Source organism: Arvicola amphibius, chromosome X, assembly GCF_903992535.2.
Source record: "Arvicola amphibius chromosome X, mArvAmp1.2, whole genome shotgun sequence".
Taxonomy (NCBI): domain Eukaryota; kingdom Metazoa; phylum Chordata; class Mammalia; order Rodentia; family Cricetidae; genus Arvicola; species Arvicola amphibius.
The window spans coordinates 44128765-44142315 of NC_052065.1; the positions used below are offsets into that span (position 1 = coordinate 44128765).

A 13551-nucleotide genomic window follows, 5' to 3' on the forward strand; every position below is an offset into this window, starting at 1 on the left:
GGCTCTGGGTACTTCCCTCAGGATGATTTTTTTTTCTAGCTCCATCCATTTCCCTGCAAATTTTATGATGTCTTTGGTTTTCATAGCTGACAAATACTACATTGTATAAATAAACCACATTTTCTTTATCCATCCTTTGGTTGAGGGGCATCTAGGTTATTTCCAGGTTCTGCCTATTATGAATAATTCTGTTATGAATATAGTTGAGCAAGTGTCCTTGTGGTATAATTGAGCTTCCTTTGGGTATATCCCCAAGATTGATATTGCTAGGTCTTGAGGTAGGTTGATTCCCAATTTTCTGAGAAACCATCATACTGATTTCCAAAGTGGCTGTACAAGTTTGTATTCCCACCAGCAATGGAGGAGTGTTCCCCTTGCTCCACATCCTCTCCAGTATAAGCTGTCATCAGTGTTTTTGATCTTAGCCATTCTGACAGGTGTAAGATGGTATCTCAAAGTTGTTTCGATTTGCATTTTTCTGATAGATATTGAACAGTTCTTTAAGTGTTTCTCAGCCATTTGAGATTCTTCTGTTGAGAATTCTCTGTTTAAATCTGTACCCTGTTTTTTAATTGGAGTATTTGGTATTTTGATGTCTAGTTTCTTGAGTTATTTATATACTTTGGAGATCAGCCCTCTGTCAGATGTGGGGTTGGTGAAGATCTTTGCCTATTCTGTAGGCTGCCATTTTGTCTAATCGACAGTGTCTTTTGTCTTACAGAGCTTTTCAGTTTCAGGAGGTCCCATTTATTAATGCTTGATCTCAGTGTCTATGCAACTGGTGTTATATTCAGGAAGTGGTCTCCTCCTGTGCCAATGTGTTCAAGGCTACTTCTCACATTCTTTTCTATCAGTTTTAGTGTAACTGAATTTATGTTAAGGTCTTTCATCAACTTGGACTTGAGTTTTCAGATAAGGTTTTAATAGGTAGTTTCTCTTGCTCAGCATGATTTTCAGGCAGGACAAGAAAATTTTGCAGTCTGAGTATTCCTAAACTTCAGTTAGTCCCTCTTTCTAACTGTACTTTTCACAAGCACTTTCTATAAGGAAAATAAAATTACCTATGTTTTTTTCCATGAATCAAATTCTTTAAATTTCTTAGATTTCATTTTTGCAAACGTTTGCTTGACTGTGAGTTTGGTGTTTTTATTAACTTCTTAAGACTCCAACTTAGTAATGTCTTTTGCTCACACGTCCTTTCCTTTGAAGTTACTATGTAGAAAGAACACTGGGACTTGAGATCAGGGACCTAGAAGTGGCTGTACAGTTAACCAGTTCATTGCCTTTTACGATGCCATGCCAATTCCTAGTCTTTTTCTGCATCTGGAATGTTAATGGGTCTGTAGATGAACTCTAAATGTATCTCAACAATATGATCATTGCAGTGCATGTCCTATGGTAGACTTAATGTTTTATTTGATTCTCTTTAGTGAAGTATTTTCTTTCATTTTTATGTAAAATGAAAATGTAAAATTAGGTATAATAACATATATGTTTGAGTTACAGAGAAAGTCATGTTCATTAAGAAATTTATTATTTCAAAGATGGTAAATAATGTGTTTTACTCTAATAAAATAGTTGAGAGTTCTGTATTTTAGTGGAAACTGCTTTATAATATCTTTAAAATGTTTAAAGTAAACATGGAACTTCTAAAGGACAGTTATTATATGTGCATAACTAAAAAGCTATCCTAAGTATATTAAATTGCTGTTTAGGTGGCACAAACTTGATACAGTGAATTTCATTAATGTAATCTGGATATGGTTGTTAAATTCTCATTAATTCTGGTTAAATCATGAAGGCATGGCTCAAACTATGGAATTTTGCTTGTTGCTCATTTTACTTATTTTGCTTACATCTTTCCTAATGATACAGGTTAAAGGTATTCGGGGATAAATTTGGATAAAAGAAAAGGCTGTGCCATTTTTATTGTTTAAAGTCTTCAGGAATATTACTTTTTCCTTTTGTGGTTCTGGTGCCTTTTGAAAACTAAAGGATGATTATTTTCATTTTTATCAGGTTAAACTTAATGATGGATGTTACAGCAATTGTGATGAACCCGAGAGTAGCACATTTTAAGTTGCTGAGCTGCAACAAGTATAAAATGAGTCCTGCATTTGGAATGAGAAAACTTGGGGTTGAGTCACAATGTTCATTAGTAGGTGCTTTACATTTCTGTAGTAGTAGTGGTAGTACTAGTAATGTGAGCTAAATGCTTATAATTTGAATTGTTTAAGATTCCTTGTGTAGGACAGTTGACTAATGATTTTTATGATTAAAATACTCCTCTCAACTTAGAATAAGTACTTGTGTAACTGACTTCCACTATTAATTTTGCCCATGTTGTTTGTACCATTTTCTCCCATAGAATAACAACAATCTCGAAGCCTGTTGCCGAGCCCTTTCCCAGGAGAGCAGCAAATACTTGTATATGGAATACCATAGTCCAGAAGACAATAGGATGAATAGAAATCGCCTTTTGCATATTAACCTGGGTATCCATTCTCCTAGTAGCTACCACCCAGGAGATGGAGCTCACCTTAATGGTGGTCGAACACTGGTACATAGCTCAAGTGATGGACATATTGATCCTCAGCATACAGCAGGTAAACAGCTGATATGTTTAGTTCAGGAACCGCACTCAGCTCCAGCTGTTGTGGCTGCTACTCCCAACTATAATCCATTTTTTATGAATGAACAGAACAGAAGTGCAGCTACTCCTCCTTCACAGCCACCTCAGCAGCCATCTTCCATGCAAACAGGAATGAATCCATCTGCTATGCAAGGGCCTTCACCACCGCCACCTCCGTCCTACATGCACATACCTCGGTATAGTACAAATCCAATTACTGTTACAGTGTCCCAAAACCTCCCTTCTGGACAGACTGTACCAAGAGCTTTACAGATTCTTCCGCAAATTCCAAGCAATCCCTATGGATCTCCTGGTTCTATTTATATTAGACAGACATCTCAGAGTTCATCAGGAAGGCAAACTCCTCAGAATGCTCCATGGCAGTCCTCAACACAAGGCCCAGTGCCTCATTACAACCAACGTCCTTTACCTGTTTATCCACATCAGCAGAACTATCAACCTTCTCAGTATTCTCCCAAGCAACAGCAGATTCCTCAGTCAGCTTACCACTCACCACCCCCTTCTCAGTGTCCTTCACCCTTTAGCTCTCCACAGCATCAAGTACAACCCTCCCAGCTGGGTCATCCAAGCTCTCATGTGTTTATGCCTCCTAGTCCTTCAACTACTCCACCTCACCTCTATCAACAAGGACCTCCTAGTTATCAGAAACAGGGGAGTCATTCAGTAGCCTATCTCCCTTACCCAGCATCTAGCTTACCCAAAGGTTCCATGAAGAAGATAGAAATTACAGTTGAACCTTCTCAAAGACCTGGGACAGCTATAACTAGGAGTCCTTCACCCATCAGTAATCAACCATCTCCAAGGAACCAGCACTCACTGTATACAGCTACCACACCACCTTCAAGTTCCCCATCAAGAGGGATGTCTAGTCAACCCAAACCTCCATTTAGTGTTAACCCTGTGTATATTACGTATACACAGCCAACTGGACCTTCATGTGCTCCATCACCATCTCCTCGGGTGATGCCAAACCCAACTACAGTTTTTAAAATTACTGTGGGCCGAGCAACAACTGAAAACCTTTTAAATTTAGTGGACCAAGAAGAACGCTCTGCAGCACCAGAACCTATTCAGCCCATTTCAGTGATACCAGGCTCCGGGGGAGAAAAGGGAACCCACAAATATCAGCGGAGTTCTAGTTCTGGATCAGATGACTATGCCTATACACAAGGTAAACTTTAGATTGGTGTAATTTACTATTTATAGTCAACATGTGGTATCTGATTGAAAATAAAACACTATTGCCTAGTTACTTTCAATTAAATGCTTAGTATATATTAAATGTTGAGTAGTAGCACTACCTAGAGTAAAATTACTGTTTCAGAGTCATCTATTGGCTGTTTTTAAATAAGAAACTGTGAGTATGATAATTGTAAACTTGTAAACTAATCAGACTTTATTGGGGGATATCATTCATTGGGAAAAATATAGACAAATACAATAAATATTGTGAAAAATATTCATACAACTTGGACTCTGGTTTATCAAATCAAAGAATTTGAGTTTTCTAAACAGGGCTGGATAAATAGGCATAATAATATTTTTAAGTGTTATTATAAGCAGTGGAATTAATGAAGAAAATTCATATTGTCTAGGGAAATTTAAGTTTAAAAAACCTATTTAGAGTATTTCACATTGTATCAGAATATATGAGAGTTTAGCATTCTTTCAATATTTGAGAAAGGAATTCATTATAATTGTGATTCAGAATGCGTGGTGGTAAGCCTTGTGTATGTCTGAGAGAGAACACATATGTGCGTATGTGCAAATATGGACCTGCTGTGTGGAGGTCAGAGAGCCATTCAGTCAGTTATCTCCTGCTACTTTGTGGAATCTGGAGATGAGACTCAGGCCTGCAGGAAAGTATCTTTACCTGCTTAGCCATTTCAATGGTCCTTAAGCATTTTAACATACACACGAGTATAGATTAAGAGGCTCTCAGGAAAACGAAATGTGACAGAACAAGAGGTATGAACAGATGATGCCATTTTTGGGTGGTAGCTTAGAGCTAAATTAAAGCAGAAATGGATATAACACGGTGTTACTAAGACCTTAAGAGTAAATGCTGATGCCCCGATCAGATATGTCTTCTCTCCATTAGCAATATATTTAGAAATTCTCTTGTTGTTTGTTTGACTTTATTTTCTGCAATGACTTTATCTGTAATGCTATAGCCTTGCTGTTACATCAGCGAGCAAGGATGGAGAGGTTAGCAAAGCAATTGAAACTTGAAAAAGAGGAACTAGAGCGGTTGAAGTCTGAAGTTAACAGTATGGAGCATGACCTGATGCAGAGACGGCTCAGAAGGGTCAGTTGTACCACTGCAATCCCTACGGTAAGTCACCATATAATGATAGGAAGATACGGACGTTCTCTGTCCACATCGTTTGTTTTTCTTTCAAGTTCTAATTCTGCCTGTTTTTTTAAAAAAGGACAACAACAAAAATGAATGAATGCAAGAGATTTGCACCTAATAATTCTTGTCAGAAAATGCTTTTTTCACACTTGTAATTGCTCATGATTATTTTCAAAGACTGACAGTTATAATTAGAGTATAGATTTATTGCAAGAGTATATGATAACAAAAGGCTTCATAAATTACTCTTTCAAGCATAGACTGTATATTTTTCTAAGTGTTTCAAGTGAGTTTAATTAAGTTAAATACTGATTTTGAAATTTTGACAATATTGGTGATAGAATATCTTAAGGCAGGGTAGTTTCATTCTGTGTAACTATGTAAATGTTCAGTGTGCACAAGTAATGTTCTTAAGAAAATTAGTAAAGGGTTGTTATATTTTTAATTTGTTGCTTAATGTATTTGAGTTCTATGATGTTACATAACTTTAAAAATTATGAAATTTATCTCCTCTGTCATGTCACCTTTTCTGTGATTCAGTTGATCTTTTCATCATTTGATATTCATGTATTCTGTATATGTTTATGAATATGATACTATGTTAGATGCTTAGTAGTTAATCTGTGAGTGAAAAGTAGGCTTCAGTGATAATTGTTGTATTTGCTCATAGATAACGAAGGCAATTGCACATTAATTGGTTTGTGAATATAATTGGTGTACATCTCCACTTTCATACATCATCCTGGAATGATCTTCCAAAGCTTCATGTGTGTAAATCCTTACTAAGGGTATTCATTTTCTTCCCATCTCTAAACCTGGGGTGATCTGGCTCTTGAATGTATATGTGAGGCTCTTTGTCCTCAGTAAGGAAGGCAGGCTACAGCTGCTTTCTTGGAGAGTTTGCCCTGCACTATATAGACAAGAGAGGAAAGGGGAAGTTATTCTTGATGGGAGAAGAATATAAGGTACTTAAGGCTTGAAGCCGAGGCAATCTTACTTTCAAGGCACAGTAAGTCAAGTTTCCTTGTTTAGTCCTGAAATTTCTAATGAGTTTACAGAAGTTATTTGTATAAAGGTGAGTAGAATGGAGACCTTTAACACTGCAGTGGTCAATGTGCTTGAACTTTATTCTACTGTTAGGAGGGAACTAGTAGAAGCTTTTTGAGGAAGAAGGTTCTTGAGAAAGAGGCATACCCAATAAATTAATGGCTTTTTCTATTCACAATATTCATCAGTTTAGAATGTTAGAAGGGAGAGCATTATCACAAAGCAATAGAAGCCTTACAAAGCTAACTGCAAGAGTGATGTAAATGGAAATCAAGTATCATTCTGATTTCCTTTATATGAAATCTTCATTGACTCATCTGTTGAGAGAAGAGAAGCTAGCAAAGGGTAGTTGGACACCTTTTAATCATTTAGGTATCTGTAGAGTAGTTATCTTTCATCAGAGCATTGCTTTGAAACACCAAGCACATTATAGCTCCAGTTAATATAAGCATTGCTTTTACTTGGAAGTAGAAAACTGTTTGGTGTGGCTTTAATTATTGCTTCAAATAAAAGCACCCACATTTTATATTGGATTTTTTATTGATGGGTCTTTTTTTCAGAAAGGAAAAATAGTAGATCCTCTCTGGGCTGTAGTTTATGGCTTATAATTTAAAACTTAAAAATGAAATGGGCAAAATAGTTGAATAAATCAAGTGTAGCCCATCCTTCACCAACAGAAATTCGAGTTCATTTGAGTGCCTTGTATTTCAACAGCACACTTAAGAGTAAGTTAGGGGACAGTAGGGCTTGGCTGAGGGGTAGTTCCTGTGCGCATGAAGGTTAAGACAGCAAGTGGGTTTTCAAGCGCAGACTTGACTATTCCACTGCTTGTGTCAGTCACATATCTCTACGATACCTATAGTAGAATACCCATCTTTAAATAGCACTGGATAAGGTATGTTACGTTCAGCAGTTTATACAATGTCCAATAAATAGCAAGTGTCTTTATAAACTAGCTTGGAAACAAAAATGCTGAAAATTTTTGCTTGAAATAGATACACAAATCTGAGGCATTTCATAAAATTAATTTTCTTTTGAGATACCAATAAGGTTTAGTTGGGTGGAAAAAGGAACCAAGAAACAAATCATTTAGTCAGAATTTCCAGTTAGTTCATTGAGTCTCATTTGAAGTAATACCCATATGGGATTGGGAATCAGAGTACCTCTGGCATATATATAAGTATGTTATAATATTGTCCACATAAGGAGACAATGTATGTAGTGTATGTTATTAAGTACTCAACAAGTAGCTGTCTTTATGAACATCACACTCGTGTATACAAATACCAGAGAACTGACACTTTTTACTAATATGCACACATTGTTACTTTCGGGTTTCCAAGCAACTTCTTACCAAGTTGTACATTAAAAATAGGAGAGAAGTGCTTAGTTAATAAGACTAGGATGTGCATTTCTGACCAGCAATATATATAGTTGCAGAAATTTTGAATAGCCTGAAATAATGTTTTTCAAATGATAGCAAAAGTGTATTGATGGTGTCCTTTTTCTTTAGCTTGCTGTTTATCACATTTTATTAAATTGTTCATAAGAGATATGCATGTGAGAAAGAAATGTTAACCTTTTGCTAATAATATTCATAGAGGAGGCAGAGTTTTAAATTTTACCTTGAAAGAGAAATAAGATTTTAATATATAGAGAGCTGCTGGTTGTCCCCTCCCAAGTCAGATTCATCCTATTCTAATTGAATTTTGGGATTACTCCACTGATTTGTGTCCTGATTATATAATTGAGGCCAGGGAGTAAAAGCCCAGCAGTGTTCTTCAATATTGGTGTCTATGAAACTAGATTTTAAAGTTCCAAATAGTTGGCTTAAAAGATTTCTACTACCTTTTCAGAAGAGCATAGAATCTTTTATTTGGAAATGTCAACTACAAACATTATTTTTGCCTACATGTAAGTCTAAATTATTATAATTTATAGTGAATCTGAATCTTCCACGGAACACAGTGTGCTTTAAATAACAACACTTCTCAGAAACAGCATTCATCTCCCCCTGTTTAGTCAGAAGCTATGAGAAGAATAGGTAAACCCTAAGTTGAATGAATTCAAGTGGTTCCTCTCTCTTAGAATGATAAAAATGATTTTGGTTAAAAGCAAATGTGTAATAGCCTTTGGATTATAATGTGTGTTATTAATACTTCCATGCTATGTTTACAAAGCACTCAGGGCCACTATGGCTAAAAGTCATTTCTTCCTATTGCAAAACATATAGGAAGGATAAGCCCAAAGTACTGAACTCACAAAGTAGGGGTTTACTTATGTGTTCCTAGGAGGATGAAATTATCTTTATTAATGCTCAGGTGTGTGCTTTACTCTATTTTAGTACTACTCAGTTTAAGAATTTTATGCCTTAACATCATACACTTCACCCAGTGGAATGAAAAAAAGAACAATTCAAATGAAATGTTTCCAGGTTATTTTTGTTGTTGAATCTCCAGCATTCTGAGGGCTTGGAAATTTTTTTTTGGTTGTGAGCCTAGCCTTTAATGGCTGAGCCATCTCTCCAGCCCTTGGAAATTTTTTTTAAGTTAAAAAAGCAGTTTGATATTTATTCTTCAAGATATTTGAGACTAAATAATGATAGTGATAAGGTCATGAGATAAGTGGGCACAAAACATGTAAAATTAACAGTCATTAAATGCTGTCATGCATAGACAATATCCAGAAATTTCTCTTGAGCCTTTTTACATCACTGCATTGAGCTTTTGGTCCCTGCCAGTTTCTAGGCATGCCCGCTTACTCTTGCAATATTCCACCAGCATACAGTATCCTTTCTGCTCTTTTTTGTGCACTGTTAACCTGTTTAGTCTTTGGAATAATACATATTTTTAACAATAAATCTGTGTGGAAAAAGCTTTACTATCCATGCCACTAGAATCCAAGCACAGAAATTGTAAAGAAATTAAGAATGGTATGGGAATTGAAGGCTTATAAAAAAAAGGTTTATGTTTCAGTGACTGAAAGACCCTAGAGGGTAGAACGGACTGGACAGGCTAAAGTAGAAGAAACAGAGAAGTTTATTGGTACCTGATATTTCTCTATGTTAAAGTGCTTCTCTTGATCTAGAAAAAAAAATATTTCTACACACACACATGTATATGTTGTGTGTGTGTGTGTGTGTGTGTGTGTGTGTATGTGTGTGTGATATTTGTATAAGTCCTTGCGCTACCAGTTATTAGCCTTATACATTTGGGTAACTGAACCTCTCTGTGCTGTTTTATCATTAGTAATTCCATGTAATATAACACTACCTACCTCAAAACTCCTTTTAGGAGAAGAAATGAGAAAATTCTGTAAACCACGTACCTGAACCTATGAAAGAACTATTTTTTACCAGGTTAGACGAGACTTAAAATCATGAACATAGCCAATTTGAGAGGTTGTTTGTTGCACTTTGCCTTACTACAAAAGCATAAACAAATATTTGCTGTGTTCTAGTATTACAGTGATTGTAGCTTGGATGATAGAACATAGTTTAGTGTGTACCTGGCCACTGTGCAGTTTTTGTTAATATGTGGCCATGTTGATGTCCTCAATATACCTTTTACTTAAAATATACATAGGTTTGCTCTCTTATACGCAAGGCCATATTCTTGGTAATACCCAATCAGATTAATTAACATGAAACACAGTTCTTAAATGTTGGGCTTGATAATGACTTTCCCACAATTGCTATTTTGGGTGCTTTCTTACTAGCCTGAGGAAATGACAAGATTGAGAAGCATGAACAGACAACTCCAGATAAATGTTGACTGTACACTGAAAGAAGTTGACCTCCTTCAATCTAGAGGTATAGACTTGATTATTTGGTAAACCATAAGTCATAGTATGGTGTTTTAATCTGCTTAAATGGCAATAGTTTTGGTTTTATAGATTTAGGGACAGTTTTTATCCATTATAAGAATGCCTTTAAAGAGATTCCCCCACTCCATGGGTCAGGATCGGTAAAACAATAATGTTACTTTGGCAGCTTCATATATTTGCATCGTTTTATACCGTTACAGTGCATTTATCCTTTTAGTCATTTAACGTGAGTATTGCAGCAATTGATGGGTATTATTTCTAAGACATAATTTACATTATGTGATAGTCATAGTCTTCCAAAATATTGTGACAGGAAAGAGCGCCAAGTAGAATACCTGAGTTCTTGGTTTTAAAAGAAAGTCTCTGTTACAGTAGAAGCTTTCTTATTTTTCAGTTAGCTAGCTCATCAGATTAGAGAAGGACTTTCTTTCCCCTAAACTGCCTATCCCACTAATTACATGTACTGCTTTTACTAGTTAGCTATACTCCTGCAGTTAAAGTGAATGTTTTAATAATGAATAACTAACAGGAATTCTTAGAATGCTGCTCTTTTAAAAATTTTCTTTGGCTTTTATGTAGAGTCAAACATAAAATTATAGGAACCATGAATTAGATTTGAATGAAAACAAGTGAAAAGGGGAGGAGTTTCTAAGAAAGTGTTGTTAGTATATCATGTACTACATTCTGAAGAACCCAAAACACAAAATTATAAATCAAAGTTCAGCAAATTAGGGCAATACTGCCTGTTTTTATAAATAGAAGTTTTAGTAAAACAAACATGCTCATTTGTTTATCTAGTGTCTATGGCTCCATTTGTGTTTCAAGGACAGAGTTGAATACTTGTAACACATTATATTGCAAGTCTACAAAATCTAAGTCGCTATCAGGATTTTGACAGGAACTTTGTGGACACTTGGCTTTAGGTTATCATGAACATGGTTTATGTAGGAAGTGGTCCTTGTTCAGCACTAAAATCCTGCTGTATTGAGGATGTGGTGCAGTGATAGAAGGTTTGCATAGCATATACAGTCCATGGGGATTGTAATCCTCAACACTTCCATAAGAACAGTAGAAGAAAACCCTGCTATGTTTATGTTACCCCAAAGGTGACATGTAATTTTTCTTAACAATTGTATGTTTGAATCGGCCTTCTCCCAAACTTTAATATTCTTAATTATGGCAGCTAAGAGAGCTTCTACAGTTATTTAAGAGTAGTATATAATATAGTGTCAAACAGTTGAACTAAAGATATGAAGCCATCTGATCATGGAATTTGAGCTATCAAGCCTGGTTCTCAAAAACCTCGTTACTCTATGTAGTCTACTAGCTTTAAGCAGTGAAAAAAAAATCACTATGCATAATATGTAGGGTATATCAACCATTACTATTATGTGATTACATCAACCTTTTTTTACTGATGTGGCCATTGGAACAAAATGAAAATCAGTAACATTAGATCATTTGCTTAAGCTGATTATAATAAGCTTTCTGTGAACTGCATAGTAGAACATCAGCTGTAACTTAAGGGATTGAAGAAATGCATGTGCAGCAGTTAATATATCAAGTAGCAGTGTGGGTTTCAAGAGCTATAGGAATTTTAAAAATTCTCTTAAAGTAGACTATTCAACTGAATGAAACTTTGGTTAATAGGACCTATTGAGTTGTTTGTTTGTTTGTTTTTTATTCGTTTGTTTTCAGAAGGAGCTATAGTTTTGGTATGTATTGCCCAAATGGGATCTTTTGTTGTACTTAAGATTTAGAAATGCTTAAGGGGTCCAAATATGGTGTACTTTCTCCTAAATTGTTTTTGGCATTGGGGAGGTACATTTTCAAGTAGATGCAAATAAATCATTGCATGATTTGATGAAAAACAGCTTAATATTTGATTGTAGTGAGGATATTTCCACTAGGAGAAAAAAATCAATCTTCAAAGCCAGGAGCCTCAATGCAGTACATCACTCTTTGTATCCAAGCTCAGGTAGATTTGGGTATAGTGGACAGAGTATAGGAGTGAAGGTGAGAACAGAACTGGCACCTAATGCAATCCGATCTTGAAGGAGCCCCAATAGGGTACATCACTAATAAAGAGAAATTAAGCCACTGAGTAGACATATCCAGAGAAAAATCTCTGCAAAACCCAGCAAATCTCAGGGCTTGATTATTCTAAAATTTGCATGATAACATCATTAATAGGCCCACAGGGTTATGTAACATGCATTTGGCTTCTTCCTTAGATGACTTTATGATAAATTGTGAAAATAAGTGTCAAACCTTCTTTGAATTTTTTTCATTAGACCAAACAGTTCCACCATTCTTTGTTTTTCTTTTTACTTTACCCTCTTCAAATGTTCCATGTACAGAATTCTGCTTCTTAAGGGTGCTAGCCTTATAAAAAATACTCCTCTAGGTAATACATTATAGACATACATTGTTTCACTGATCTGCTTGGCTATTTGTTTACAACCATAAAGAAAAGAGGATAGGATTGTGTAATGACATTTGAAACACTGGAAAACATATTCTCTTCCCACATGTTTCATTAATGTATTTTCTTATAAAAAGATCAAGTAACCAAAGAACAACTCCTAAATACCTGTGGTTTTCTTCTTTTCTTTGTAGGAAACTTTGATCCAAAAGCCATGAATAATTTTTATGACCACATAGAACCTGGCCCAGTAGTACCACCGAAGCCATCTAAAAAAGGTGAGTAGGGTCATAACATCAATATTATAGAAGTTAAATACGCTTCTGAAGAAATATCTATGCAAGCTATTCATTAGACTGTTTCTCATAAAAGGTGCTATCCACAGTAATGTGGCAAAAATGAAATAGTCCCCAAACATTAATTTTTTGCAAAACATTAAAAATTGTTAGAACTGGGGGCTGGAGAGATGGCTCAGTGGTTAAGAGCATTGCCTGCTCTTCCAAAGGTCCTGAGTTCAATTCCCAGCAACCACATGGTAGCTCACAACCATCTGTAATGAGGTCTGGTGTCCTCTTCTGGCCTGCAGGCATACACACAGACAGAATATTGAATACGAAATAAATAAATAAATAGATAGATAAATAGATAGATAGATAGATAGATAGATAGATAGATAGATAGATAGATAGATAGATAAATATTTTAAAAAAATCGTTAGAACTGTTGTAAGGCACAGTGATGATTTCTTTATCATAATAAAACTATACCGTGAAAGAAAATTCTTCTGCAACAGTGAGGACCTTGAAAATTTTTTCAGTAGACTTTGTACATAAGAATTCTTTGCTGCTTGATAAGCAGAAGGTAAGCATAACTGATAGGGACATGAGTGTTTTCTCATCAAGAACAAAACAAGTCCTAAATATTTTCAATATCGTATAACAAGTGACTGAATGTAGATCGATCACTTATTTTCTACCCTATTCTTATAAGCCATATTATTTTATAAGGCTCAATATACAACTGATATTCAAAATTCATATTTTAATCCTTTTTCATTAAGCAATTCAAGACAGTTTGATTATGAAGACCTTGAATAGTATAGTGTGTAATTTCTAGTTCTTTTATGGATTTCAGCTTAGGAGCTGATCTCTTTATTGTTTACTCCTATTGTGGATATTTTACCTGATATACATTTGAAATAGTGTAGTGATTTCTAAAAATGGTTGAAAATGAATATTAGTGGAT

General features: G+C 35.3%; 1 protein-coding gene across 16 annotated transcripts in view; it reads left to right on the forward strand.

The window, feature by feature from the left end:
• Positions 1–13551, forward strand: part of Tab3 (TGF-beta activated kinase 1 (MAP3K7) binding protein 3) — a 61972-nt gene that overhangs the window by 35543 nt on the left and 12878 nt on the right. For all 16 annotated transcript variants that reach the window (XM_038316690.2, XM_038316695.2, XM_038316697.2 and 13 more), the window contains 4 exons: positions 2369–3824; positions 4828–4988; positions 9774–9867; positions 12501–12584. In XM_038316690.2, coding sequence (XP_038172618.1) covers positions 2369–3824; positions 4828–4988; positions 9774–9867; positions 12501–12584 — 1795 coding nt within the window. The remainder of the gene's footprint in view (positions 1–2368; positions 3825–4827; positions 4989–9773; positions 9868–12500; positions 12585–13551) is intronic.